At 39.4% G+C, this 26,934-nt stretch overlaps 1 protein-coding gene across 14 annotated transcripts in view; it reads left to right on the plus strand.

Moving 5' to 3' along the window:
* Positions 1 to 26,934, plus strand: part of LOC135221837 (homeobox protein homothorax-like) — a 652,109-nt gene that overhangs the window by 232,623 nt on the left and 392,552 nt on the right. For 6 of the 14 annotated variants that reach the window (XM_064259739.1, XM_064259738.1, XM_064259741.1 and 3 more), the window contains one exon: positions 12,500 to 12,553. The exons of the other annotated variants lie outside the window; for them this stretch is intronic. In XM_064259739.1, the coding sequence (XP_064115809.1) occupies positions 12,500 to 12,553 (54 nt within the window). The remainder of the gene's footprint in view (positions 1 to 12,499; positions 12,554 to 26,934) is intronic. 14 annotated transcript variants of the gene reach the window in all.

Raw genomic sequence — 26,934 nt, forward strand, 5'->3', positions numbered from 1 at the left:
TACCTTGAGGAATTTCTTTCTTTTTTTGTCTAATATTGTTTTTAAAATTGGGAAATTGGTATTAAATTGTTTTTTTTTTTCATTTTTAAAACGTTGTTTTTGATATTTTTAATGGAAGTCATTTAGATTTTATTTAATTTTAAATTTTCTTAGTTACATATTCTCTTGAGAATTCGAAGGTGACAGTGGCCAAGGTTTTTTGTATCATGTTAAATAGGCCTATTTTCCAAATGAAAATTCTATAAAGTTTGTTTAGAAAAAAAAATTCGTCGATAATGCCGAGAGCTTATTCAATTGCGGAAATCTGTAATGGTTAATAAGAACGATATTTTCTCATAAAGAGGATATTCGCGGTGTGTGTGTGTTCTTTTTTACAATAAGGTTCGTCTTTCAGGCATCATAAATGGCGACCGGTTCCCGAATTCTTGTGTTAGCGGCGAAACTTGAGCGTAGCTTGTAAATGACAAAATTATACGAACACTAACCGTAAAAATGTGAAATGTACTCCAGCGGCAGAAAAAAAAAAAAGAAGCTCTTCCTGCCTCCTCCGAGTCAGGTGATCGTTTGCGTGTCCAACGTTTATTGCGAAAATGTTTCGTTTCGCGGGTGGTGGTGTATTTTTTTTTTTTTTTTTTTTTTTTTTTTTTTTTTTTTTTTGGCAAACGAAGAGGACCGTGCTGACGAAGATCACTGGGAACACGCGCAAGCTACGTACGCCGTCGGTTTCGTGCAGTTCGAAAATGACCATAGTTACCGCTCTTCTGGTCCTGATAAGGCGTCTGTCCTGTCTGTCAATGAACCCCTAAAACACACACGCACACACACACACATAATTTATGTATGAGATGATCGGAGTTAATACCTTGTTAGTATTTTACGACGGAGATCCATCAAAGGGCCTGCTGCTGCTGTAAGCAGCCTACTTCGAAACCTCCCCGAACCCAACCTCGGCAAGTCATGACTAAACGTTCGCTTTTGAACGGGCGTCAAGCGGGCGACCGCCTTCTTCTCTCTCTCTCTCTCTCTCTCTCTCTCTCTCTCTCTCTCTCTCTCTCTCGCCTCGGGTCGTCTTCGGTGCCTTCAGGAAGGCTTCCCTTGGGGCCTTCTTCCTCTAAGCAGCCTTCCGACGCGCGACGACGAGCTGACGACCTCCCCATCCGTCGGTGTTCTGTGATGCCGGGTTGGCCGCAGGAGGGCTGTAGTAGAAGGATTCCTCGTGAAACGGCGGCTCTGTTCATAGGATCTCTCAAGACCGAACCATTTTGGAGTCGGCCGTTGGCAGCGGGAATGGATTGGGATGTCTGGCCATTTTTACGACATGGGAGGTTAATCAATCATGCGACAGAGATGAAAACTGGACATATGACATCCTTCAGGCTTGGCGGGTCCCGGTAGACTTCGTTTTATATCTAGTCCTTTCTTTTGTGCTTCTTTTGCTACGTAGATTTCTTAAGTCTGATAAGCTCGAATTTCCATTTCTGCCATTATGTTTTCACCCTTTTTTTTTTTTTTTTTTTTTCAAAATTTCCAATTGTTTTTCGTAATAGATTTTATTGAGAAACTCGTAGCTTTGGGTTCTTCATATTTAAACTTCACTGCTCGGTATTCTTTAAGAAAGTGGAATGTTGGTATTCTTTAAGAAAGAGCATTCTTTTTATTTGTTGTATAGATGCATTCTTGGGGAGGATGCGTTATCATTCTTCAAATTGGTTTTCGCTGATTTGTAAGGAATCTGGGAGGAGCAATATTTTTGCTTGAAATACTGTAATTTCATCTTTTAAGGGGAATCAGTGTATTATTATTATTATTATTATTATTATTATTAATTATTATTATTATTATTATTATTATTATTATTATTATTGTTGTTGTTGTTATCCATGAGATTGAGCAAAGTTATCAGTTAACATTCTTCTGATAACAAAATTACTTCTCTCAGTTCGGCCAATTGGATAGAGGAGACCTGTGGAATCATCGTGTGCTGATAAGTAATGGTAATAGCAATAATGATCATATATAGTGGAGGAGTCGTTGAAGGTTATGTTGCAGATCATGATGCTGACCAAATGACCCTCATCTGAGGCCCTATACCACGTCTTCCTTCCTCCTCCTCCCTCCTCTCCCCCCTCCCTCAACCCTTATCCTACCCCCCCCCCCCTCTTACAAATCCCCAATCCTGTAAGAGATGCTTCTCATTGACTGAATGACATGAATATGATTGGTATAATGGGTATATATTTTTTTGCTATCTCCGTAGAGAGAGAGAAAGAGAGAAGGGGGGCGGGTTTGGTTGGATATTGTGCGTAAATAGAAATATGTTACCACTAGTTATTTCCTCCGATGATTTTTACATGTTTGAACTAGATGTTGTTGTTGCTTGACTTTCAGCTTTGTTTATTTATTATTTTTCATTTTGTTTAGGGTAGTTTTTTCAAAGTTTTTAAAGATTGCCGTTGTGCATTATCATAGGTATATACGTAATGTGCCTGTGAGTATGCGGGCTTGTGTGGCTTCTGTTAACACTGTATATATATATATATATATATATATATATATATATATATGTATATATATTATGTATGAATTATATATATATATATAATATATATATATATATATATAATTTGTTATGTATGTATGTATAGTGTGCGTGCGTTCGTCTGTCTGGCTGTCCAACTTGGCAACGCTGGGCCTTGGGACCAAAGCTCGTAAAAGCCGCTGGCGTCTTAGCGGGGAGGCACTCATAAAAATTCATCATAAAAATTAAGTGGATTTTAAAGTGTGGGACACGTCGTTATCCCTCGGGCACCGCGGCTGTGGGCTATAGCGATCTCCTTGATTTATCTCCTTGTTAAATGTCTTCATTTCAATTGGAACCGCGAGATGGAAAAATGAGAAGGCGACGGACAGGCGGACGGACGAGCTAGCTAGCGGAAGGAGATGGGCTGACCTAAAGACTGAGTGACTGACTGCCTGCCCAGCAGCGGTAGTAGTAGTACTATATAGGCCGCGTCGACGACGTCGCGGCTTCAGTATCACAAGGAACTTTGTGGGGTGCCCAAGGTCCTATAGATGTTTCACAGTCGACATCGTTGTCGTTTCTCAAATGATTTAGCCCTTAATGGAAGCGAATGAGGCAACGAGACTACATCGTACTAATGACATTGTACGCTGGCTCTTTTCATTTTATATTAATAATAATGATAATTATATGATGATGATGGTTTCGGGTTGTATTGTGGTTACAGCAAGGTATGAAAGCACTATGCAAACACTAAAAGAATTTTATTGTAAGTATTTGACACGATCAGTCGGATGTTATCACGTGTGAATATTATCCATTTTAAGGAGGTCGGCGAGGACCATGAGCATTGGTTCGCCGTGAAATTATACACACACACATACACACATGTATATATATATATGTATGTATTATATATATGCATGTATGTATGTATATATGTATATACTGGGATAGAGAAAGGAATAGCGTCCAATGACGACGAGATAAAAACGAAATCTTAACAAAATCTACTAAAAGACAGAGAGAGAGAGAGAGAGAGAGAGAGAGAGAGAGAGAGAGAGAGAGAGAGAGAGAGAGAGAGTAGATTTAAAGGATTTATAATCTCTCCATTTCGCCTCAGAAGGAAACCATTTTTACTTACCAGAATTTTTTTTTTTTCTTAGTCTGTGTATATTCTTGGTCATAGGAAGACAAGAAAAAGGGGATTAGATGCCTAGGAATGGGATGAGAGGACCTCCATAGCAGCGCTGGAAAAGGCCAACCAGCGTTTTCCAGGGCAGTTGAGGCCTTATAAAGGAACTAATGTGGCGTGCGTGGTGTCTCCCCCTTGGACTCTCCAGGTGGGTGGGTGGTGGGTGGGGGATATTGGAAGAGAGACTTGGTGGGTTCATATGAAGAATGAAAGGTAGAGAAGTTGGGGAAGGGAGAGGGGGAATCATGTGGGGCGGGGGGTGAGGTGGGGGGGAAGCATTCAGGAGGGCATGATTAACGGAGGATGGCTGCTTTAGAGAGAGAGAGAGAGAGAGAGCGAGAGAGAGAGAGACTAACTTATCATAATCCAAAGAAGGAAAGATATCGGTATAGACCAATAAGCAATTTAAGACTTAGCAAAATAGACTTACAAAATACGTTCTTTTAAAATTGAACCATTAGAACATTTCTAGTGACTTCTATACATGATTTGTTCGTATTTTCGTAGTGAAATGATATAGTGGCAGCTTTTTACTTGTGTCAAATATACTGGAATGGTCCTCGGAAGATCACACCAATCACAGATTTCTTTACATATATGATGTGTCTTTTTGTTTAGTGGCAAAATAAGAAGGCATTTAAGAATGCGCCGTATATATGTAGTCTCTCACGTGGCTAATGACGGATATGGCAACCAATTAATGATTCATTATCACTCAGCAAACTTTTCGCTGTCATGTGACTTATGACTCATGTTAGTAAAGTAGCTTGCACATTCAAGTCACTTCATAATGAAAAAATTTATTTCGAAGTCTTGATGTACTAGAAGCTTGGTAAGTATTGAGTGAAAACTCGTAAATTAAAGAGAAAGATCATGAATTCGCCTTGATATTGCTTAAGAATGTAACAGATCTGATACAAATCGACAAATGTAAAGATTCTTTTGTATTTTGATTTGACTGGAGTTATATTTTTATGCACTGTGGTGTAATTGGCATCTGTTGTCTTTATCGTACTTTTATCCTCTTCTGACGCCTAAAGTAGCTTCAAATTCGATCTGCCTAAATGAGACGTTCTGGTCGACTTCGAAAAGAGGTGCAGCCACTACGTTCATCTTGTTGTTGTAGACGATTATAACTTTATTAGCCTACTTCAAGGCGATGATGGAAGGCCTGTGTGGAAAAAAAACTACCCTCTCACCTTTTCTCCCTCCCCCCCTCTCTACCCTCTCCCCCTTAACCCCGCCCCCTCCAAGCCATCTCCTACCACACGGCCCTCCCTCCAATCCCTTTTCTTCTTTTGTTACTTTTTTTCTTTTTTCTTCCTCTTTTTATTAAAAGGCTCTGGCAAAGGCCGAGCCAAGGTACCAGAAACGTCCGTCTGCTGCCGATGATTCCATGAGATGTTGGCAAAGCTAAGGCAGGAGTCCTTCTTGAATGGTCAGGTCAGAAGAATCTCCCAAGGAAGGAGATGCTTGTTGTCCTCCTTCTCCTCCTCTTCCTCTGAGGAGGAGAAGGAGAAGGAAGAAGACGAGGAGGCGAAGGGTCCTTCTTGTAAAGGCTTCCTCCTTCTTTCGTCCTTCAGAAAGACTCTGACCGTAGCTTATTTTGCCTTCGGATTTAGGAGCTATGTCTTTTGTTACAGTGGAGGAGATTCTCTCTCTCTCTCTCTCTCTCTCTCTCTCTCTCTCTCTCTCTCCTGCTGCCTCCTAGATCCATGTAGTAGATCCGAAATTTCCTTATAGTTTATTTATATTACGATTACATGCTTATTTCAGTAGGGTTTATATATATAATATGTTATATATATAATATGTATGTATATATGTATATATATAATATATTTATGTATAGTGACAAGCTTACCCAAAAAAGAGCAAAGAATTCAAGAAGTTAAGACTGCATTGTGGCTATTACAGTTGCATATGTATCTGGTATAAAAGTGACCAGTAGATTCTACATATATGTGTGTGTGTGTGTTGGAGGGGGGGGGGGGGTACAAAGACTTTCTCGTTCACTGCCTGGTTCCTATACTGTAGATGTCCTTTAAACACAAGCCGGCATCCTTCAAGTCTCTCTGAATAATCCCAGGGGCCTTTAATAGCATCAAATTTCCTCTAGGTTAGTGAATTTCAGATATTCCCTTTGGTTGATTTGAACATATCGTCGGCTGCCTTCAGCTTTTGTCGGATCTCGGTCACTTTTTGAGATTTGATTTTGTCGTCCAGCTTGCAAGTTAATTATAAAAAATATTATTGTCCTGAGATGTATATTTCAAAAGACATTTGTAATTTCGAACTTGATGAATGTATGGTTGGGAGTTATCAGATCATTATTGTTTTTTTTTTTTTGTGTAAGTTTTTTTTATTTATCATTCCGAAATCATGCAGCAAGTACTAATGATATTCCTAGTTATAATGATTATTATAATGAACCAAACAAAAACTTCTTTCAGTTTTCTTCTGAAGATTGAAAAAGAAACCCACAAAATTACTGAGTCTAACTTGTTTACTTGTTAGTATTTACAAATCATTTTACTACTACACTCGAGTACTTTCAGGCCCTATCGTGGTTTTCTTTTTCGATGATTATAATGTTGAATATCCACTTATAATCCTGATGACAATGTTAAGTATTTTCCGAACTGCTAACACCCAAGGCCTATTTAGCGGGAGGCTCTTCAAGTCTTGTAAGTGAGGGAAAAGTGGCTAAAGAGAATGTTTCCCTTTTTTCCCTCACAACGGAAAAACTTTATATGTTGTGCGTCATTCTGCCATACAAAGCGCATTTGGGCACAGTGCCCCCTCCCTTCTCTCTCTCCCCCCTCCCTTCTCTCTCTCTCTCTCTCTCTCTCTCTCTCTCTCCTCTTTCTCTCTCTTCTTCTCTCTCTCGACCTCCGCTCCTCCTCTCTTTTCTCTTGTCCTTTATCCTGCTTACCTTTCCCATGCCGTGAATGTTGAGTCCCGTATTTACTATATCCCTGCCACAATGCCGGAATGTTAAGGGACGCCGAAAAGTGATCCCTAGACTCCTGTAGGACTCCTGCTGTGTGTGTGTGTGTATGCGTGTGTGCGTGCCTCCTGTCATTTTGTGTCACTTGTCTCCGCGTTTGTTTCGTCCGTTTTATAGTCTGCTTCGTTCTCAAACTCTTACTTTCTGCACTCTTGGGTCCTTCGAGGTCATCCTTCGAGGATAACCTCGGATGGGGATGAATTTAGAGGTAGTTGGATCGAAGAGATGGAAGAGAGAGAGAGAGGGGGGAACTGACTTTACAGGTGTAGAAGCGTGACGAAATTTGGCTGAAGATTTTTTGTCAGTCGGCGATGGACTGTGACAGCTGTGACATCTACTGGGTACACTTTCCTTCCAGGGGCTGGATTTTTTGAAGTGTCCTTTTGCCAGGAGGCTGGTATGTTGGGGGAGGGGGTGGGGGTAGTCCCCCCTATGTAGGACTTAAGGGAAGGGGGGACGGGGGGGAGAAGCTGAGGGATCAGAACCGCTCCTAATGGGATTTAAAACCTAAATGGTTGGATTAACGTCAGGTTTATTGGTTATGAAATTTTTTTCGTCGTCAATACCTTCATAATCTGGTTTTCGCCTTTCGGGTGATACGCCATCTCGCATTCCGAGGAACGAATGGAGAATGGCAAACGTTCTTTACACAAAAACCGGTATTTTTTTCTTCTGATTTTTTTTTATCTAATTTTTTTTGTCATCTCCTCTCGTTGCGTATGATTTATGTGTGATAAAAATGCATCAGAGGGTTTATTGTGGTACAAGGAAGACTTTTTAAAATTTTATTTTAAAAGTTACATTAAAAACATGACTTCATTTTGGCACAGATCACAGGACCGAGTTAGAACTTTTGAAAGTTACTTCAGAAAAAAAAAATGACTCACGCGATCATTATCGTTTTAAAAATGAGGGTTTTATTCTGTTTTTCTCATAAAGCTAGTTTTGATGTGGGCCTCCATTTTTCCCGGCTCCTCTCATTTTTCTTGGAAAAAAGTTCCTCCTTTGCTAACAGTCAAGCAATTTTATCTATTGTACTGGAATCGATCACTGACCAAAATTTTTAAGTGTTAAACAAACAATGGGTCTGATTCGCAAATCCCATCAGAAATCAGGAAATTACTTTTTAGTGTATATATATATATATATATATATATATATATATATATATATAATATAGTATATACTATATATATAAATATATATTATCATCTCTATGCTCTTCTTAGCTACATAATTCTTTTGATCTCTATGGGGAGTTATAAACTGTAGAAACATAAAACGCAAATACCTGGTCTTTTCTTTGTTCCAAAGTATGTCCAACATTGATAATAATAATAATAATAATAATAATAATAATAATAATAATAATAATAATAATATTTAGAAAATTGTATGAGTGTATTCTAAGTAAATTTGTCTCTCGTCTTCGCATCATCCCCAGTATGAAAATGTCTCTCTCTCTCTCTCTCTCTCTCTCTCTCTCTCTCTCTCTCTCTCTCTCTCTCCCCTTTACCCTCATGACCATCTACGCCCTGACACAAGGAAGTTAGTGGGGGTAGGGGGGACGGGTTGTGGGGCGCTGGAGGTTTTGGGTTGGGGTGAGGAGAGAGAATGTTCAATCCTTCCCACAGTGGGATAACTCTAGCGAGAGAAAAAGAGGTTTATAAAGATTTCTGTTTTGAACCTCTGGTTTTGTATTATCCACCTCCCCAGCTCGCCTCCAACGGCTTTGTGACTCGGAAGAGAGAGAGAGAGAGAGAGAGAGAGAGAGAGAGAGAGAGAGAGAATTTGTCACTGTTGCCATAGATTAAGGGTATCGTTCGATTTTTGTGATAACCAAACGCAGGTATACTCATGAGAAAAGAGACGGCTACAATAAGTTGATGTAGACTGGTCCAAAATGGAAGTTGGTGAGAAAGGGTTAGCAGATGTACTATTAAGAGAGAGGTAGAACAAAAAATGCAGTTTAGATTTAGAATTTAATTTCCAGGAACGAATTATTATTAAATAAAATAAACGCGAATGAGTTGGTTGAAAGGTACCAAGGCTGCGGGGTGCATGACGTTTCCTTTTGAAGAACCCTGGGAGGGAAATAAGCAGAAATGAAAACAGGAGAGAAAACGTTTTTCTGATAATGGGAAATGCTTTTATACAAAACTTGGAAATTGCTTGTACAAGTTCAGTGGGACTTCTTTCTCTATTTGGGGTCTGTGTGAGTTATAATATTCCACTGACTGATTACTATGTGTTTGCTGGGCATATAAGTTTTCTTCAAGAATATCTCTTAAGTATCTAGAGGCTGTCACTCTGTTGATAACTTTTCGTTTTGCAAAAACCCAAAAGCAATCATGCAGTTAAGTTGTACTCGAAATTTTTTTTTTATGTAATTATAAAACAACAGACTTAGAAATGTTTTCTTTGTCGGGTGGGGTGAATTTACAAATCAATATAATTTATGAAATTCTCAAGAAGCATATAATATGAACCTGGCATTGCGACTCGAAATTTATTACAGAAAGATAAAGAAACTGGTCTCAGACATAATTGTATCTTGGAGAACAGAAATAAATTAATTTATTTTTAATACGGGAAAGTGTTTGCATGAGTAGCAAGTCGTCAGCTCATGGAGCGCTCGGAATGATATGCATATTTTACTTAAAGTTCGACAATACCTTGGAGAAGAGGACCATGGCTGGTGTTAATTATGATGGCACTCCGTGGCACCAGTGGAACTGCATATGGTTAGTGAGAGTGGCACTCTGAGGCCAACGAGCGGAAAAGGACGTATAGAGACGAGGAAATGGTTCATGGGGTTGAAAGTAAGGAGCCAATTAAAACAGAGCAGGAAGAGAGGAAATTGTTCTGAGCCGAGGAAGATAGAAAGGGAGGGAGGAAGAGGGAGAATTTTGCGAGGGTGGATAAAGTTTCGGGAAGAATGATGGAAGGTAGAGGAAGATGATAATGGATGGGATACTAAAGGAAAGGCAGTAGATGGAGGAGGATACTTAGTAATTCTTATGGTTTTCCGGCGTTTGGTCCTCAAGGCCTAAATTTCATAATCAAATCAAGTAGATGGAGGACAGAGGAGATTGCTGAAGGAAAGGCATCTGATAGATGAGAAGCGAGAAGGTTGGTAGAGAAAGAATGTGATGTTGGAGGAACAGAAGTAGAGTTATGTTGAAGACGATGGAAGATTGGAAGTTTGGAGGAAAGAAAATCAAATAGTAGAATTTTATCGAGAGGGAAGAAGATGGAGGCTACGAGAGACGCAAGAAGTTACAAGGAAGGAGATCTTGGCACCGTTGGTGAAAAGCAAGTCATAAAAAAAGGGTCAGATAATGATGAGAAAGGAGAATGAGGAAACGCAGGTATTGCGTGATACTGTTATAGAAAGGAAGCTGCAGTTTTGATTTATTTAATAATGCAAATGGGAAAGAGGCGGAGAAGATTATTGAGCATTCATGAAATAAGTGCTGTGCATCAAAGGTAAAAAGGCTTTTAGTTTGCGTAGAAACTAGGAAGAGAAAATATCGATGTTTTCGTTAATGTCATCTTTTATTTGCTACTTTTTTGCGCAGTTGAAAATTTACAGTAAGGTTACGTAGGTCGAGGTGGCCTTTTGCCAGTACATGCTCGTGGAGGGGACCATGGAGCACATTATTGCAACTGGAAATAAACTGCTTCTGTGGTGTGATCTTATCCACGCTTATTTCCACGCGTGCGCACACATACGGTCTCACATAATTTTTGGGGAAAATTACCTCCCCCATTTTTTTATCAGTGATGTTGGGGCATACTTCACAAAGAAATACCTTTACATTCCGAGCAAGCTACGATGTTCGGCTTTGGCATTTTAGACATTCTCCCGCCAACCCCGGAATGAATCCTGGAGAGTCGGAGTTTTGCGAAATTGATTGCCATATTGAGTGGCCGAGATCGCCATCATTGTCGGTACGGTAGCATGTGATGGTGGCGGTCGCGTATTGCAATGGCTACTTGGATGCTGTTTGAAAATGGCCATCTCTCTCTCTCTCTCTCTCTCTCTCTCTCTCTCTCAATCCATCGACGGAATAGAGCAGCTTGTGATATTATTTTTTTCTGCCTTTTGCTGAAGGTTGGTGGCCATGTTATGTAATCGCTACTTGGATTCTGTTTCGAAAATCTCTCTCTCTCTCTCCCTCTATCTCTCTTTCTCTCTCTCATTCGGACGCTTGAATGAAAGAGCTCTAATGTATTTTTTTTTAATTTAATTTTCAGGAATTATCCTCATAACCCTTCTACTATTATATTAATCCTCCACCCGTACGTGATACATAGCCTCCATTCTCCTGACAACTCTCTTGTCGTTATCATCTTCACAAAGATGATGGTAGGGGAAAATGGGAGTAAAAAAGAGAGAGAGAGAGAGAGAGAGGGGACGTTTTGGACGATGCTCTGTGGGGTGGGGGTTGGAGGAGGAGGAGGAGGGGGCGGTGGGAGGGTGGGCGGGGCTGAGAGGGCGGCCTTCGGTTGAAAGTAGTAGATGGCGGGCGGGGCGGGAGGGGGAAGGGTTGAAGAAGGCTTGTGGTGGTGGGTTTTGCGAATGGGTTAAAAGCCCTACTACTATAGTGGCCGTTCCCTCCCTTCCCTTCCCTTCCCCTTTTCCGAACCGATTTAACCCCTACCGTCGGAAGGGCTTTGTTGGCGTGTGTTTGTGTCGATCCCCCCAACCGAGTGTTTGTTTTGTGCCGGCCACTGAGCCGATTGTGGCAGATTGTGGCGATTGTTGCTGGCTCAGAACACACGGGAGGAGGTTGTGGTGGGGGGGGGGGGGGAGGATAGGAGGAGGAGGGGGGAGGGGGAAGCTAGAGAGGGGAAGGAAGGAGGGGTTACCTCTGCTTGTTAAAAGCCCCCCGATGAGATTTCAAATTCCGCCGGATGAGTGATACGGTTTTGTTTTCCAATCGGGACCGACAAACTATGGACCCCCCCACCCCTCGCTAGGGGCTCCTCGCCTTTTTTTTTATCTGCTTTTATCCTCCAATTGTTCTCTTAATTGAAGTCTTAGTCTGTGGGATTAATGTTGCACTCGTTGAGACCTGGTTGTCGTTATGGCTGGTGAGTCTCTACCACGTTGTCATGTGGAAGTTATTTGTAATTTCTAACAGATATTCGTTTTGTTGAATCGATTACAAAATTAATAGATTAAATTTTTTATTTTGATTTTTACATCTTATGTTGCTGTGAAATTCATCAAGATCTTCTAATTTATCGTCTCGTTCAGCTGCCCTTGTTTTTCATTGGAAGTAAAAAAATTGCTATCGCTAGGGATTTTGCAACAGTTAAAGTGTTAAGCAATGTATTAAGCACTTGATAGTTAGAGGGCTATAATATCGGAAGCCAGGGTTACAAAGGACGTGGGACCAGCAGCTTTATCCCAAAATGAGTTGCTAAAAGTTTATGGATATATATATATATATATATATATATTATATATATATATATATATATATATATATATAAACACGTTACATTAGATATACTTTCTGGAAAATGTTTATGGTAAGTCTCGCAGTTTCTCTCTCTCTCTCTCTCTCTCTCTCTCTCTCTCTCTCTCTCTCTCTCTCTCATAAGTTAGAGTATTGCGTAGACGAGATAGAATTAGAAAAAAATAATAGATGATAGTGGGATAAGCGGGAGACTCCGTTGGACGAAAGTACCTTTACTTTTGTCCTCCGTGAGAATGGGTGCACCACCTTTGTTTTATTTATTTAGTTTTTGTCTCTCCCAGGTGGGTCAGAGATCCCGACGCTTATGCGTGGTGTAGGAGACTGTACAGGGACAGGTATGTATGTGCCTCATCCCCCCTCAATAGAGTAGAATATACATTTTTTTTTTTCATTTGAGTCGTGGTAGTGGTAGTGGAGCAGTAACGGTCTTCGAAATTCAATCGGCTACCCCAAGTTTTGGGTAGAGAGGTTCGATCTCTTGCAGAAATTGGGCTTCTTACCCATTGGGTATCAGTTAGTATTTATAATTAGGTTACTTAGTACAGCATGGAATTAAATTGATTGTTAAAAACTATTATTCGAATCCAACGGTTAGTAAGAAGGATTTGATCTTTTCCCCCCGAATCTTTCATTAGAGCGCATTAGATCGAAAGCCGGCTTCGAGTCCTTTTTGGGGTGGAAGGCGAGAACTGAATATGATGTGAAGAAACTATGGATTCAAACCCCTCTGATTGATACTAAGGTTCCACCTTTTTGGATAAAAGATTTCAAGACAGCGTACGTGGACACAGTTCTCTCTCTCTCTCTCTCTCTCTCTCTCTCTCTCTCTCTCTCTATTGAGCTTAGGCTTGAATGGTAGCTCGTTTAGCTCCCTAGTGACGAGCCGCGTTCGATCCATGAGCCAGACGAGGCGGGACGACTGCGTTCGATCCCATAAATCCAGTATGCCTCTGTTGACAGAAGGAGATGTTTATGTATCTAGGGTGGAGAGAAAGAGATAAAACGCTAGACTAGCATTCATTGCTCCTTATCAATGTGTACCATCAATCACGTCACGTAATTGATGGTACACATCAATTAATAGAAGGAACTTTTCTGGCCTTAGGATGCTCGGAATATAGGGAATTGTGGCATCAGATAGTAAAAATGATCATGAGAGCTGGTTCCGTTATTTATAACGCAGAGGGTTTATATTTGTTTATATTGACTCAAGTTGATATTATAATGTACCAGACTGTCGCCTATGACCGCAATAGGTACATGTTTAAGAAAACCTTTCCCGTTTATTAATAAAATAAATGTCCAAGGGAAACAACTATTTATGGTCGTTTTATTAAGTAATGCTAAGAGACTATTCATGTGTCTGGTAAGTTTCCGCAGTAAAGAATAACATGTATTTGTTATTTATGAAAACTCAATAAAGAATGTTTATTACGCTGTAATAACCATCCCAAGACGCAAGTTATTCATACTAACCATTACATGAAAACAATTGGTTAATTAATATAATTCTGGTAGATGGCTTTGCAATAAGTATGGTCATGGACTCTTACACTAACTCCACTCATTGCGCTGCTTTTAGGGTCTCATTATGTCCCATTGCCGTATTCCCTATGACAGATAAGGTCCAGTACAATCGTCTGTAATTAAGGCTATACACTTTAAAAAAAGGAAAAAAGAAAAACTCATGTGCGAGTTGGAGGAACCTTCGCTTAAGCGTCGCCTTATTTTTTTTTTATTATGTTGTTTACTTGTGTCTCGTTAATTGATCCTAATGGAATAAGATGCCTCGTTGTGCTCAACCAAAAATTCAGATCTCGTCGATGTGTAACTGAACGCCTTTTGTCTTCTCTCCCGGGCGACTGGTATCAAGCCATCCGCCTGTTAGCGCCCACCCCCACTAAACGTCTGTTACAACCATTCCGAGGGATCACCAGCCTAAACCATTTCTCTCTCTCTCCTCCTCCTCCTCCTCCTCCCCTTCTCCTCTCGCCTCTCCTCCTCCTCCTCTTCTTCTTCTTCTTCTTCCCGTCTCTGCTTCGGAAAAGAGAGGAAGAAGAGGGTTTTCAAATGGAGAAGAGAGAGAAAGTTTGGGAATCTTTTAAATGTTAACAAACTATTTCCTCTCCTTTCTCCATCGCTTCCTCACTTGCATCGTGTGTTTGGGATGAAAAGAGGAAGAAAGAGGAGGATTAAAAGAGGAAGGGGTGGGTTAGGGGAAAAATAGAAAGATGTAGAGAGAGAGAGAGAGAGAGAGAGAGAGAGAGAGAGAGAGAGACTGAACTAAGTCAGGGTTGTTTTAAACACTACAACAGCGCATAAAGCGGAGACATTCCTCACTTAATGTTTTGTTTACACCGGAGACATCTAGTATTATTCTCTCGCAGAGGCTTTTCTGAAATTGTAATACTGGAGGAAACTGGAGAGGGTTTCATGGGAAAGATAAGAAATATATATAACGTAAGCGAAGGTTTTATTTTGTACAGCATATTATATATATATATATATATATATATATATATATATATATATATATATATATATATATATATATTTATATATATACATATATATAATTAAACTAATTTTTTGTTGTTGCGTTCATCGTTTATTGAATTTTTCACTCTGGAGATCCTGTTAGGGAAATGACAATCACGTTTTGTTTCTTCACTTATTCTTAGTGTAAGGTGAGGGGAAAAGAGAGAGAAATAGAAAGGGGGGGTGGGGGTGTTAGGACGATGCCGTGGGACCCCTGGGCCCCACAGAAGAAGAGAAAGGGACTGCAGCAGACGAGACATAAAATGAGACGGTTTCGTAGTTAACGCCGTGTTTATTCAGGCGTACGTAGCAGTGTCGTGTCTTTTGATAGTATTTGCTTTCCTTCTTTTTGGTGTTTGCCGAGTAGACACTGTTTTACAAACACAAATAAAAGATTTATTTCGCTCTCTCAAACCTCGCAAGCGACGGATGGGCGTTGCATGTAATTTTAGCAGCGCTGCAGCAGCAACAGCAATACGACTTCGTCTGTCGCCAGGAATTTCGTCTAATTAGTTTCACGTGGCCCTGGCTCTTCATTGGACGACGCGAACTGGGTTTCGGAGGCCGTAGGTAAAGGCACGATTTGACGCCCGTCTTTTGCAGTGGAAACTGCCAGTCGTTTCTGCTTTTTTTTTTTCTCTCTTTTTTTTCTTTTTTTTTGGGGGGAGGGGGGGGGGCAATTGTATGTGGTTTAGTGATGCTCTTTATGATGCCCTTCCCCCATATCAGTTAGCCGCGTATAGATGGTGACCTACCCTCCCCACCCCAATCCCCACCCCCACCCCACCCCACCCCACCCCACCCCCCTCCCACGTCAGAGCTGCTGCTGTCTCTGTAGCTTTTATTGCACTTAAGGAAATGAAGAACGTCGTCATAAGAGCTATTCTCTGTAGCTTTTATTTGTACCGTATGAGAGCTCTTTGTTGCAATTTGTAGCTGTTATTTGCAAAGTAAAGGAGAAAAGACACTTTTACTCCTGTAAAAGCTGATGTCTGCAGCTGTTAGCTCCCCTGTAAAAAAAAAAAAAAAAAAAAAAAAAAAAAAGACCTGTGATGCTGTAAGCGCTGGTTTCTGTGGCTTTTATTTGCACTGTGAAGGAATAAAAAAAAAAATAGAGGTTGCTCATTTGTGGACGAAGCTGGCTAAGAGTTTATCAACAAGCCTCCTCCTCCTCCTCCTCCTCCTCCTCCTCCTCCTCTTCTGAGGTCATGCTTTATAGAAAGGATTTTAGAAATAAAGCCTTTTTTTTTTTAGGTCCTGAAGATAACTTCTCTTTTGATCCCGGGAGGAGATCCCGTAATTGTTTCCACAGATGCTTCTCATGTACATCTATCTTAAGATAATTAGGTTTAAATGCTTCAAAGAGGTCGCCGACGACCCAGGCCCCATGCTGCGACTACCGAGAGAGAGAGAGAGAGAGAGAGAGAGAGAGAGAGAGACGCTCCTCCTCCTCCTCCTCCTCCTTCAGGAATGGCTCCATCCCAAAAGACGTAACCCGACCCTTTTTCGTGGGAGCCCAACGACTCGCTAAATACTACTTTGATCTGCTGAAACTGACGTCGGGCGCTCTCATAAACAAGGCTTGCTTGATGTCGTGTGTAATTAGGTCATGTCATCGTGTCCCTCCCTCCCTCATTCTCTCTGTTTCTTCCTCTTAGTCTTCGTCGTCGTCTTCAGCGCATTCTGTTTCTTTGGCGCCGTTTCCTCGTCTTCAGCACATTCTGTTTCTTGGACACAGTTTCGTGGTTTTGTTATTAAGTGTTGTTGGGTGTTGGGGGGTGGGAGGGGAGGTCTCTTATTTCTCTTAATTCACATACTGAAATCTTATTCTGTTTGTGAATTATAAGTTCCTGGACATCTTGTTTATTTCTGAAGGCGCCCCCCCCCCCCCCCCCCCTCTCTTCTCGGTTTGCATTTCGTCTATCCTGTGTACTCTGTTTGTGAGTTACTGTTAGCTGATTTTGGATAGTTATGTACAAATGGGTATTGAGTAGCAAGGTTGCCAGTAACTATTCTAGGAGTCGGTAATTCTCTTCCTTAAGAGGCCGACGTGGAGGGCATCTCCATTACTCTAACCACCTTAGTCATGAACGGAGGGGGAAAGTGGGGCTAAATTAGAATGAGGTTTAGGTTGGTTTTTGCTCAACTTTAGGTTAAAACATTTTTTTTTTTATGTTAGGGTAACACTTCAATTTACCATCATGCCACAGGTTGCCACTGAAGCACTGCGTATCATATCAGCTTGCTTGTAATTACACTCTCTCTCTCTCTCTCTCTCTCTCTCTCTCTCTCTCTCTCTCTCTCTCTCTGAACTAGGAAAAGGACCTCTTGGTCGGAGGAGTAGGGCGCTAGGAACGTCATCTAAATCTTAATGAGGTGTTCCTCCGTGTCTGAAGACTATGTTTTAATAATTTTACGTCCCCGATTGTGTGTTTATGTACGAGTGTTGGTAAACACGCTGCGGGATCTTTATGGGGTGTCTGGCGCAGCGATAATGTTTATATTTTTAAGCTTGATATCGGAGACGGCATTATGTAGTACAGAAGGGGCTCTATAAATATCATCTTGTTTTTTTTAGTGTGGATAAATATTATATTTATATATTAAGCTCACCAATATCAAACATACTTTGGGAATAACTCCCACCCAAAGGGAGTCATTATTGAATAGGTCCCTCTGTCCCAGCCAGGATTCGAACCCTTTGTTTGTTAACAGTGGTAAAATGTCGAATTCAGGTTCTGTACATTAAGAGTCCATGTTAACCGATCTCTACCCTAATAGCTGATAAGTAAATTTCTTGATGGCCGAATGGTCACGTCGACTGTTTATCACTGTATCAAAGCAAACGCCTGGGTTCGAACCCTTGGCGAGGCGAGAACACTTATCAGTTTTAATTCCATTTGGAAGTTATTCCCAAAGTATGGCGGATTCGATATTAAGTGACGTTTGCTTAATTAAAATGAGTATTAAAAATATCACATATGAGTAAGTGACAGATTTAAAGTTTTTTTTGACATTGCTTCATACTTGATTCGGTACTTTTAAGGGTAAATATAGCAGTGACTTAGCTTTTGTATTTTTTAGAGCCACCCTTTTTAATGGAACGCAGCATACTGTTGAATATGTAAATATATGTTATAAAACTTTACTTTTCAGTTTCCTTGAAATTTTTTAAAAAGACTTTATACTTCTAAACTCGCTCTTGCAAGAACCAGTTTTAGTTTGATATTTCAGGAAAAGTGAACATTCAGTTATGTTCTCAGATTCACTTATCTAAGAATATCTCATTTTGTGTATGTTGATTCAGGATTAAGGGTATGTTCAAGGAGGTTTGGGAAAAGGTCTAGGTCACGACCTTCTCTTCTGCCTTGTGTCACCTGACACCGCTGTGTATGTATCCTTCTCTCCTACATAGTGCCATAACCTGGCACCAACCTCCTCTCTCTCTCTCTCTCTCTCTCTCTCTCGTGGCCTCTTGTAATTTAATGTTCGTACTGTTATCTGCATCATCTTTTTATTTATACAGACGATTTTGTTGTTTCTTTCAAAATGGTATTATAACCTTCATTAAAACATTTTAGACTAACATGGAAATCATTTGTTCATATATATATATATATATATATATATATATATATATATATATATATATATATATATATAACCTCTCTTTTCCTCCTCTCTCCTCTCTATACACGATTTTCCACATATACAAATGAATACACGTTGGCGATTATTTTGGTTTTTGCTGTCATGCATTAATTTCATAATTTAAATTTCTCTTACGCCTTTGAAAGGACAAATTATTTGTATCTTTTTTGCACAACTCCACAATAATGTAATAAACACGATATCTGCTTATGAAGAACCGTGTCCAAACTTGATGTGGGACTGTGGTACGAATTTGATGGGCTCGTAACAAGGATTAAGTCTGTCATTTGCGTTGTCAAAGTGTTTGGACTCAAATGAAAATTACCGTTTCTTCTTTAGCTAGAGAGAAAGAGGTCAAGGTTTGAGTGCTCATTTATGCCATTCTTGTTTGTTGACTTCGTCTGATTCCTCCACGAAAATAGGATGTACCACGTGTTAGCCTTTTCAAAAAGTTTAACTGATTCGCATGATTTGGGTCAATGTAATTTTTTTTCTTTATTGAGAATTTCTAAACTGAATTTGAGTAGACGATGATGGATTTATTGTTTAAATGGTTTTATATTGATTTTTTGCCGCGATAATAATTGAACAGTTGAAAAAGGAATATGGAAAACGGCTTGCTCTGGTTTTCGAAAAGTGAAAAGATCTAATTAATACATGCAGCTCTGTGTCAAGTGTATGATTGCATCGTATGCACATAGATGTATGCACAAGTATGATAATAGTTGTTACTTTCTCCTTTTTTTAAATTAAATAGTCCATTAATGTTTTTCTCCCTTATTTTTAAATTAACCAATCCGTTAATGTTTTTTCTAGTTTTGTATTCAAATATTTAATAATTAAACTAAAAACTGTTTACCTCCCACACGTCTAAAACCAAACAACTTTGGTCAAACGTTGACTTTCCTATAAAGTTTGACAGTTTTTGTTCTTTTCTGAGCAAGAGCCTGGCTCTATATGAGTTTGCCCGTCGACATATATATTAAATTTAGGAATAGTTGTATATCTCGTAGACGGGATGGTATTCGTTCGTTGGTTCCATAAGGGGCTTTAGACTGACCTAGTGATGTTCAGAAAACTATAAATGTTAAATGTGCCTCGTGATCTAATTACATCGTGATGGTTTCACAATAGCCATTTCCCTTGTATTTATTGAGCTTAATAAGTATTTTTTAAGCCTTCATTTTACATGTGTACACATATAGTATCATATATATATATATATATATATATATATATATATATATATATATATATATATATATACTGTGTGTCGCTTTTCTGTATGAATCTATTATTATTGTTATTATTATTATTATTATTATTATTATTATTATTATTATTATTATTATTATTGTTATTATTATTATTATTATTATTATTATTATTATTATTATTATTATTATTATTTTCTCCTAACATAGTCCAATTTTCAACCAAATAATTTTTAGAACTGAATTGCAGGGGGTCTTAAGAGACAGGAAACGGCCCGAGGTCAGCCCTTGGGTCATATTACTTATCCCGGTCACATATGGCACATCCGCGTCTCCACAGCCTCTCTCTCTCTCTCTCTCTCTCTCTCTCTCTCTCTCTCTCTCAAACTTGAAGAAAACATAACAACGGTTTTTTTAACACATTTAACTTTATATTTATTTTTTTTATCACGTTTAACTTTATATTTATTTTCTGTGCCACAGACTATTGTAGCGACTTGAGAAACCCGTGTATCTTGAATTGATATTTCTTTTGATCGATTCATTTGTTTCTGCATTGCTGACACAACGCGCTATCTTTATTTACGTATAATTTGTAGTGAACAATATTTTTTTTCTGATTTCAAAATTTAAAATGCAGGAAACTATGCTTTGCATTTTATTAATAACACAGAATCACTTATTCGTTTTTTTTCTACCTCATTTTATTTGACATTGATATTTGTACTGGAAAACTTGAACTGGAAACTACTCGAGTTTTCCAGAATATTTATGTGGCTTTAGGACGCCTTAATCCAGTTTCCTTCGTCAGCTAAAAGTGAAAAGTTTCCCGGGGCATAAGATCCTCGCTAGAATTTTATCACGTAATTTATATTTTAGTAGGATATTAAATATTTTATCCGTTCATCATTTAGGATATTTAATAGTCTGCCCTTTCACCTCTTAGAAGGATATTTAATATTTTTGTCCTTTTAATAATTTCGTCCGATCACAGTACCTTCACCCCCACCCTCCCTCCAACCCCCCGCCCGACCCTAGCAGCGACCGCGTCGTTATATCTGACCTGGGGGAAGGCGTTGTGGAACTGCTCAGCTCTTCCATATGTCATATTTCCTTTGGAAGGCAAAGGACGCCGAAGGCTGCCTCGCCCCTATTTTTATCCTACTTGACTTCTATTAAGTCCGCATTACAAAATAGGCCCCTCCCCCCTTCCCCCTTCCTCTCCCTTCTGTAACAGAAACCTTACAATTACGCCGCGTTTTCTCACCCCAGCTCGACACTTTTTTTTGCCAGGCGTTTGTTACGGGGCGCTGCCAGTCACCAGATGAGATATGTGGCGTACCTCAGGTCTCAACTGGGTCCCTCGGAGTTTCTAGCCACCACCACCACCACCACCAACCATCATCATCAAACACACAGGACATACACACACACACACACACATTCCCAGAGCTTACTTTCCCATAAGCAGCCAAGGGACCCCGTCGTCTTATTTTTGACATTCCTCGCACCCTTGATGCCTTTCGCCGTCGTTCGATCAAGTTTCTCTTCGGGACTGTGTAGTAGTCCTTAGGAAGTTTTCAAATCTCACTGGGATGTGTTTTTTTCTTCCTCGGAATGGATGTCCCTCTTATTATATCAGGGTGTTATGGATGTTTATCTTCTTAGGAGCGAGCGTCACGCTCATCTTATTACCGGTTTTTAACAAGCCGTTAAGGGGTGGGAATTTAGAAACGCTTGCATTACTTGTTTTTTTTTCTTATTAATTCTAATTAAAATTGATAAAAGGAAGTTTTATCGTTTGCACTGGATTTCAGTCAGGATATGGTTCTTTTTAACGTTTGTATATTGTGTGTGCATTTTTTAGGGGGGGCGGGTTAGCGGGCTTAGTTGAGATATTTTCGTTAATGTCAGATGTAGTATATAGCATAAGCTAGCCTTGTAGGACTAAAAAAACATCTCTCTCTCTCTCTCTCTCTCTCTCTCTCTCTCTCTCTCAAACATACATACGTACATACATAATATGCGTATGTATGCACGAACGCAAGCATGAGTAACGTTTCAGAAATTTCTAATCACCCCCCTTTTTTTTCGTGTTTCGTGTGTGGTGTGTGTTTTGCCTCTTTCAACACATGTATCCTTTTGTCGTCATCTTCTCTCCCATTTAAGTTCTCTCTGTCGTCCACATATGGCCCCCTTTGCTCTTCATTTCCCTCGCTGTCATTTTTTGCTTCTTCCTTTCTTTCCTTTTTTTCTTTTTATTCGCGGGGGATGTTGTCTCTCTTTCTTCTACCGTGTTATAGTTTTAGTTTTCATAATTGTTATTATTCCTTCATTTCAAGTTGCACCATTTCCCCATTCGTTAATTGTCGCGTCTCCCTTTATATCTGACGATTCTCTGCTTCTGCAGATTCACACACGCGTGTGTGTGTGTGTGTGTGTGTGTGTGTGTCCCCCTTTTATGTGATCGTTGTGTTTTCCTTTGTTCTTCTTCAGGGAGAAGGGGAAGACGTTAAATGGTCGGGTGTCTTTTAGAATAGGGGTAAAAGACGCTGTTAGAAAATAGCTTTCAACTTAATCTTGGTGGGTCTTGGGGTCTCTTTTCCGCTAGCATCAGACCGCCAAGGTTTTCTTGCCAGTTTTTTAATGCTTCTCTCTCTCTCTCTCTCTCTCTCTCTCTCTCTCTCTCTCTCTCTCTCTCTCTGCATCCAAGATTGGAAGATGCAAAATATACCGGAAGATGCATTAGCAATTCTCTGGTAGACATTAGAGGTGCCTTACACTGAGGGACCTAGGGATACCCGAACGAGCCGTAAGGTCTCTCTCTCTCTCTCTCTCTCTCTCTCTCTCTCTCTCTCTCTCTCTCTCTCTCTGGCCTGGTGCGTACACTGTACTGTTTAACCCTCTTCATCTATCCGGGTAAATAAACTCGCAAGTGAAAGTTTCAGTAACTTTTTTTTTTTAACCTTGGGTTTTTAAACCCTCCCATTTTATCCGGGCCAACAGCTTCCTAAGTGATGCTCAAAGGCAGCGAAAAGGCTATAGTGGTCCTCTTAAGCAAAGATAGCGATCGCGTTGACGGTGATGGTTGATGGACTCGACTCCGCAGAAGTGACTGACAGTGCCAGCAAAGGCGCCAATAATTCGGCGATTATGGTGCCCGCGGAATGAGAAGCATCCGGGACAGAATTTACTGTCTCGAATCATGTCTCGAATCATGAACGTTGATTAGCGTTTTGAGGAGAGAGGAACCTGCAAGAGTTTGAGGGTTTGAGTGGTGTTTGAGGAGGAAGAATTGCTTAGTTTGAAATTGTATTTAAGGGACGTTGGTGTTTTTGTCTTAACCGTGTTTCTGAGTGATGGATTAAGAGAGCGTGAAGACTTTGACTGTCGAGAACCGTGCTTGAGAAAGAGGGACTTGCAAGAAATGCGTTTGAGAGTGTTTGAGGAGAATTGTTTTTTAAAAGCTGTATTCAGAGAGAGTGGTGTTTCAGGTTAGAAAATATTAAAAAGAAGGAGTTTCTAGGGTTTTTGTGGTAACCGTGTTTAGTTTTGAATGAAAATGAGTGTGAAGATTTCGACATGAGTAGTGTTCGAGAATTGAAGATTATCAAGTTCGAGAATTGAAGATTATCAAGTTCAAGAATTGAAGATTATCAATAGTATTTCATGGTTTTGAGGCTCAAAATACTTCGGTTGAGAGAAGTATTTTTAGAACCACTTGAGACTGGTTTTTGAGTAAATGGAATAGCAAGGATAATTTTAATTTGAATAATTTTCGAGAGAATCTGCTCATCAGCATTGACGTGGAAACACGTGTTAGCTGAAATAAGCTGAAATGGATTTCGCTGGATGAAGCCAAAAAAAAAAGCTGAAATGGATGTCGCTGGATGAAGCAAAAAAGAAAAGCTAAAATAAGCTGAAGTGGATGCTGAAAATAAGCTGTGGTGGATACCGTTCTATGAAGCGAAACGAAAAGCTGAAATGGATGTCACTGGATGAAGCAAAAAAGAAAAACTTAAACAAGCTGAAGTGGATGATGCTGGATGAAGCAAAAAAAAAAGAAAAGCTGAAATAAGATGAATTGGATGTCGTTGGATGAAGCAAAAAAAGAGAAAAGCTTAAATAAGCTGAAGTGGATGATGCTGGATGAAGCAAAAAAAAAAAAGGGCTGAAATAAGCTGAAGTGGATGCTGGGATGAGCTGAAATGGCCGCCGTCACTGAATGAAGCAAAAAAAAAAAAAAAAAAAAAAAAAAAGCTGAAAGAAGAAGCCGAAGTGGGTGTCGTTGAATGAAGTGGAACCAAGAGGTATATAGTGTAGTCGGTTGATGATGAGGATTGTGAGGCAGGAGGAGGAGGAGGAGGAGGAGGAGGAGGAGGATGCACAAGATAAGCGTGAGTGAGTGAGTGTCATCGGATACCCTTCAACTGCCTAGTATCGTTTTCACCACGCCACTTAAATCATAACGGTAACGCGGTGGTAATGTGCGTTTGTCACTCCCTTAATCCAATATCCTTATTATCTCCAACCCATTACTCTTATCGTTGCCGTCGTTGGTGAGAGTTGGTGTGTATCGTCGTTATTATTATTATCAATATTATTATTATTATTATTAGTAGTAGTAGTAGTAGTAGTATTAATAGTTCTTTTATTATGTTTATTATTACTCAGTTATTATTCCTTTCGTTATCCGTATTATTTTACAAGCATTATTATTATTATAATTATTATTATTAGTAGTAGTAGTTTTTTATTATGTTTATTATTACTCGGTTATCATTCATTTCATTATCCTTATTATTTTAAAAGTAGTAGTTGCGTTTTGTTTTTAATAATTATTATTCGTACATATTTTAATCATTATTGCTACTACTAGTAATACTACTACTGCTACAATTTTATTATTATTATTATATCATTATTATTATTATTATTATTATTATTAGTAGTAGTAGTAGTAGTAGTATTGTAGTAATAGTAGTAGTAGTAGTAGTTCAGTGACCATCTACTATCCTACTCTCCCGGAATTTCCCCCAATTTCTCACGCTAACAAAAGTGATTCAGGTTTACAAGGAAGAGTAGTAAGCGTCTTGGAAGGGAACATGTCAATGGATCATCGTCATCCCTCGTGTTCTAGGGATCGTTTACAGTTTAAATCATGTCTAAGTGTTTTAAACGAGGGGTGAAACGCAATGATTTTATCTCTTGAAACTAGTCGTTATATCTCGGGAGTCCTTCAGGGGCCGTATAAGCGACCGCGTGCGTTTGTTTGTTGGTTTCCGTGTGGGTTTGGTCAAAGGATATTTCGGAGAGTTATTGGTGGACATGAGTCAAATTTTGTGGAGTGGTTGGCCATGGTGTAAGGGAGGCTTCGTTAGATTTTCAGATGGATATGGATGGGCATCGACGAATTTTTCGTTTAACTGTAGTATGTTTGTTTTCAGTGCTCTCTAGACGAGTTAGCGCCTCAGTGGTGTGATCGGTATGGTCTTGGCCTGCCACCTCGGTGGCCGTGAATTCGATTCTCGGGCATTCCATTGAGGTGAGAGAGATGTACTATATTTCTGGTGATAGAAGTTCACTCTCGACGTGGTTCGGAGGTCATGTAAAGCCGTTAGTCCCGTTGCTGAATAACCACTGGTTCCATGCAACGTAAAAACACCATACAAACAAACAAACAAACAAAACAAACAATCTCTTGACGAGTTTGTGTTATGATGCATTTTAAGTTAACCTCTAACGACTTTATAATGTCCATTGGCTCTTGTTGATGGTTATTAACTTTTACATATATTTACACCATTTATAGGCCGATGTCCATTTTAGGAAATAGATTTTCGTCCTTTACAAGAGAGTTTTAATTGGATGTGTTTAATATTAATTATCGACATAAAATCGGCGAGAATGTAATCAGTCAACACATCCAACTATTAAAGGAATTTTGCGTTTAATTACAGATGTTTAACGTTTGACATTGAGGAAAAAATGTCCTAGAAAGATTAAAGTGTTGGGAAGAATGTCAGGAAAATGTGCCAAAGCATGCTCGGGACAGTGTGTGAAAGCTCAGTTATTAACATGTAAAGCAAGGTTCAGCAGAATGTAATCACCTTAAAAAAAAAAAAAGATTGAAGGAAACAAATAAAGGTTTCTGTAAAATTTTATACCGAATTTCTTCTGTGAAATGATCACGAATCTGCTTTCATAAAAAAGCTGTATTAAGACGAAATGGGTAGATTGCTATATATATAATCTCAAACACAAAAGTACTCGATAGTGTTAGCCTCCTTGCCATTGCATTTCATGAAGACATGAAATTGCATAATTGCAAGGAAGACACTGTATGTTACTCGAATAGGCTAGGTCGCGGAGTGGTTTGCTGTAAGCAGAAAATATACTTTGCCAATTTTCGAAAACGTGAAAACCATCGAAATATTCACTTGAAAGTGATTTGTTTACGCTTATGAGTAGGTCCGTGTGTGTGTATGTGTGTCTATGTCTTTGTCGTCCCAACAGAACCAGAAAATAGACAAAGAAAGAAGAAACCAGGTCATGAATTAGCATTGCATGATGTATGAATTGCTCTCACATGAAGTGTGACTCCTATTTCTCTGGACAGATGACGAAAGTGACACTGGAGATGACTTGGGGTCGATCCGGTTGTGTGTGTGTTTTATTAAGTGTCTCTTCCTAGTAGTGGTTTCACCATTTATCTCATAACAACTCGAGAATTATTTTGTTTGTCTACAAGGACCTCCTAAAAATAATAATAATAATAAAATAAAAACACATGCTGGTTAGTCGTGTCTGGAAGTGCTGTTTGAATGTGAGTGCGAACGAAATTGGTATGAAGTGGTATATTTTATTTCTTTTTTTATGAGATTACTTGAGTTTTTTTTATCCGAGTTAACGGATGAACTGTTTTATTTTTGAATATTTGATTAATAAATTAGCACAGGGTTATTGATTATTGATGACTTGACTAAGGATGAACCTGGCACAAGGTTCGAAAGCTGTTTTTATTGATGACCTGACTGAGGATGAACCTAGCACAAGGTTCGAAAGCCATTGTGATTTATTAAAGAACCATCAACTCTCCAACAGCTATATTATTGTGGACCTGCAACCAATAATAATAATAGTAATAATAGGTAAAACAGTTAAAAGGGAGGTCGACATTTAGCTGCGAAGAATAACGTCATTTATTTTAGCGTCACTAAGGTCATGGTCTAAGACCATGCATAAGGGTCTGAATTTCATTAGCCGTGACATTTACCTTTTCCTCCGTCATATTTTATGACATAAATTTTCCC

This window comes from Macrobrachium nipponense, chromosome 3, assembly GCF_015104395.2.
Source record: "Macrobrachium nipponense isolate FS-2020 chromosome 3, ASM1510439v2, whole genome shotgun sequence".
In the NCBI taxonomy this organism is placed as follows: Eukaryota; Metazoa; Arthropoda; class Malacostraca; order Decapoda; family Palaemonidae; genus Macrobrachium; species Macrobrachium nipponense.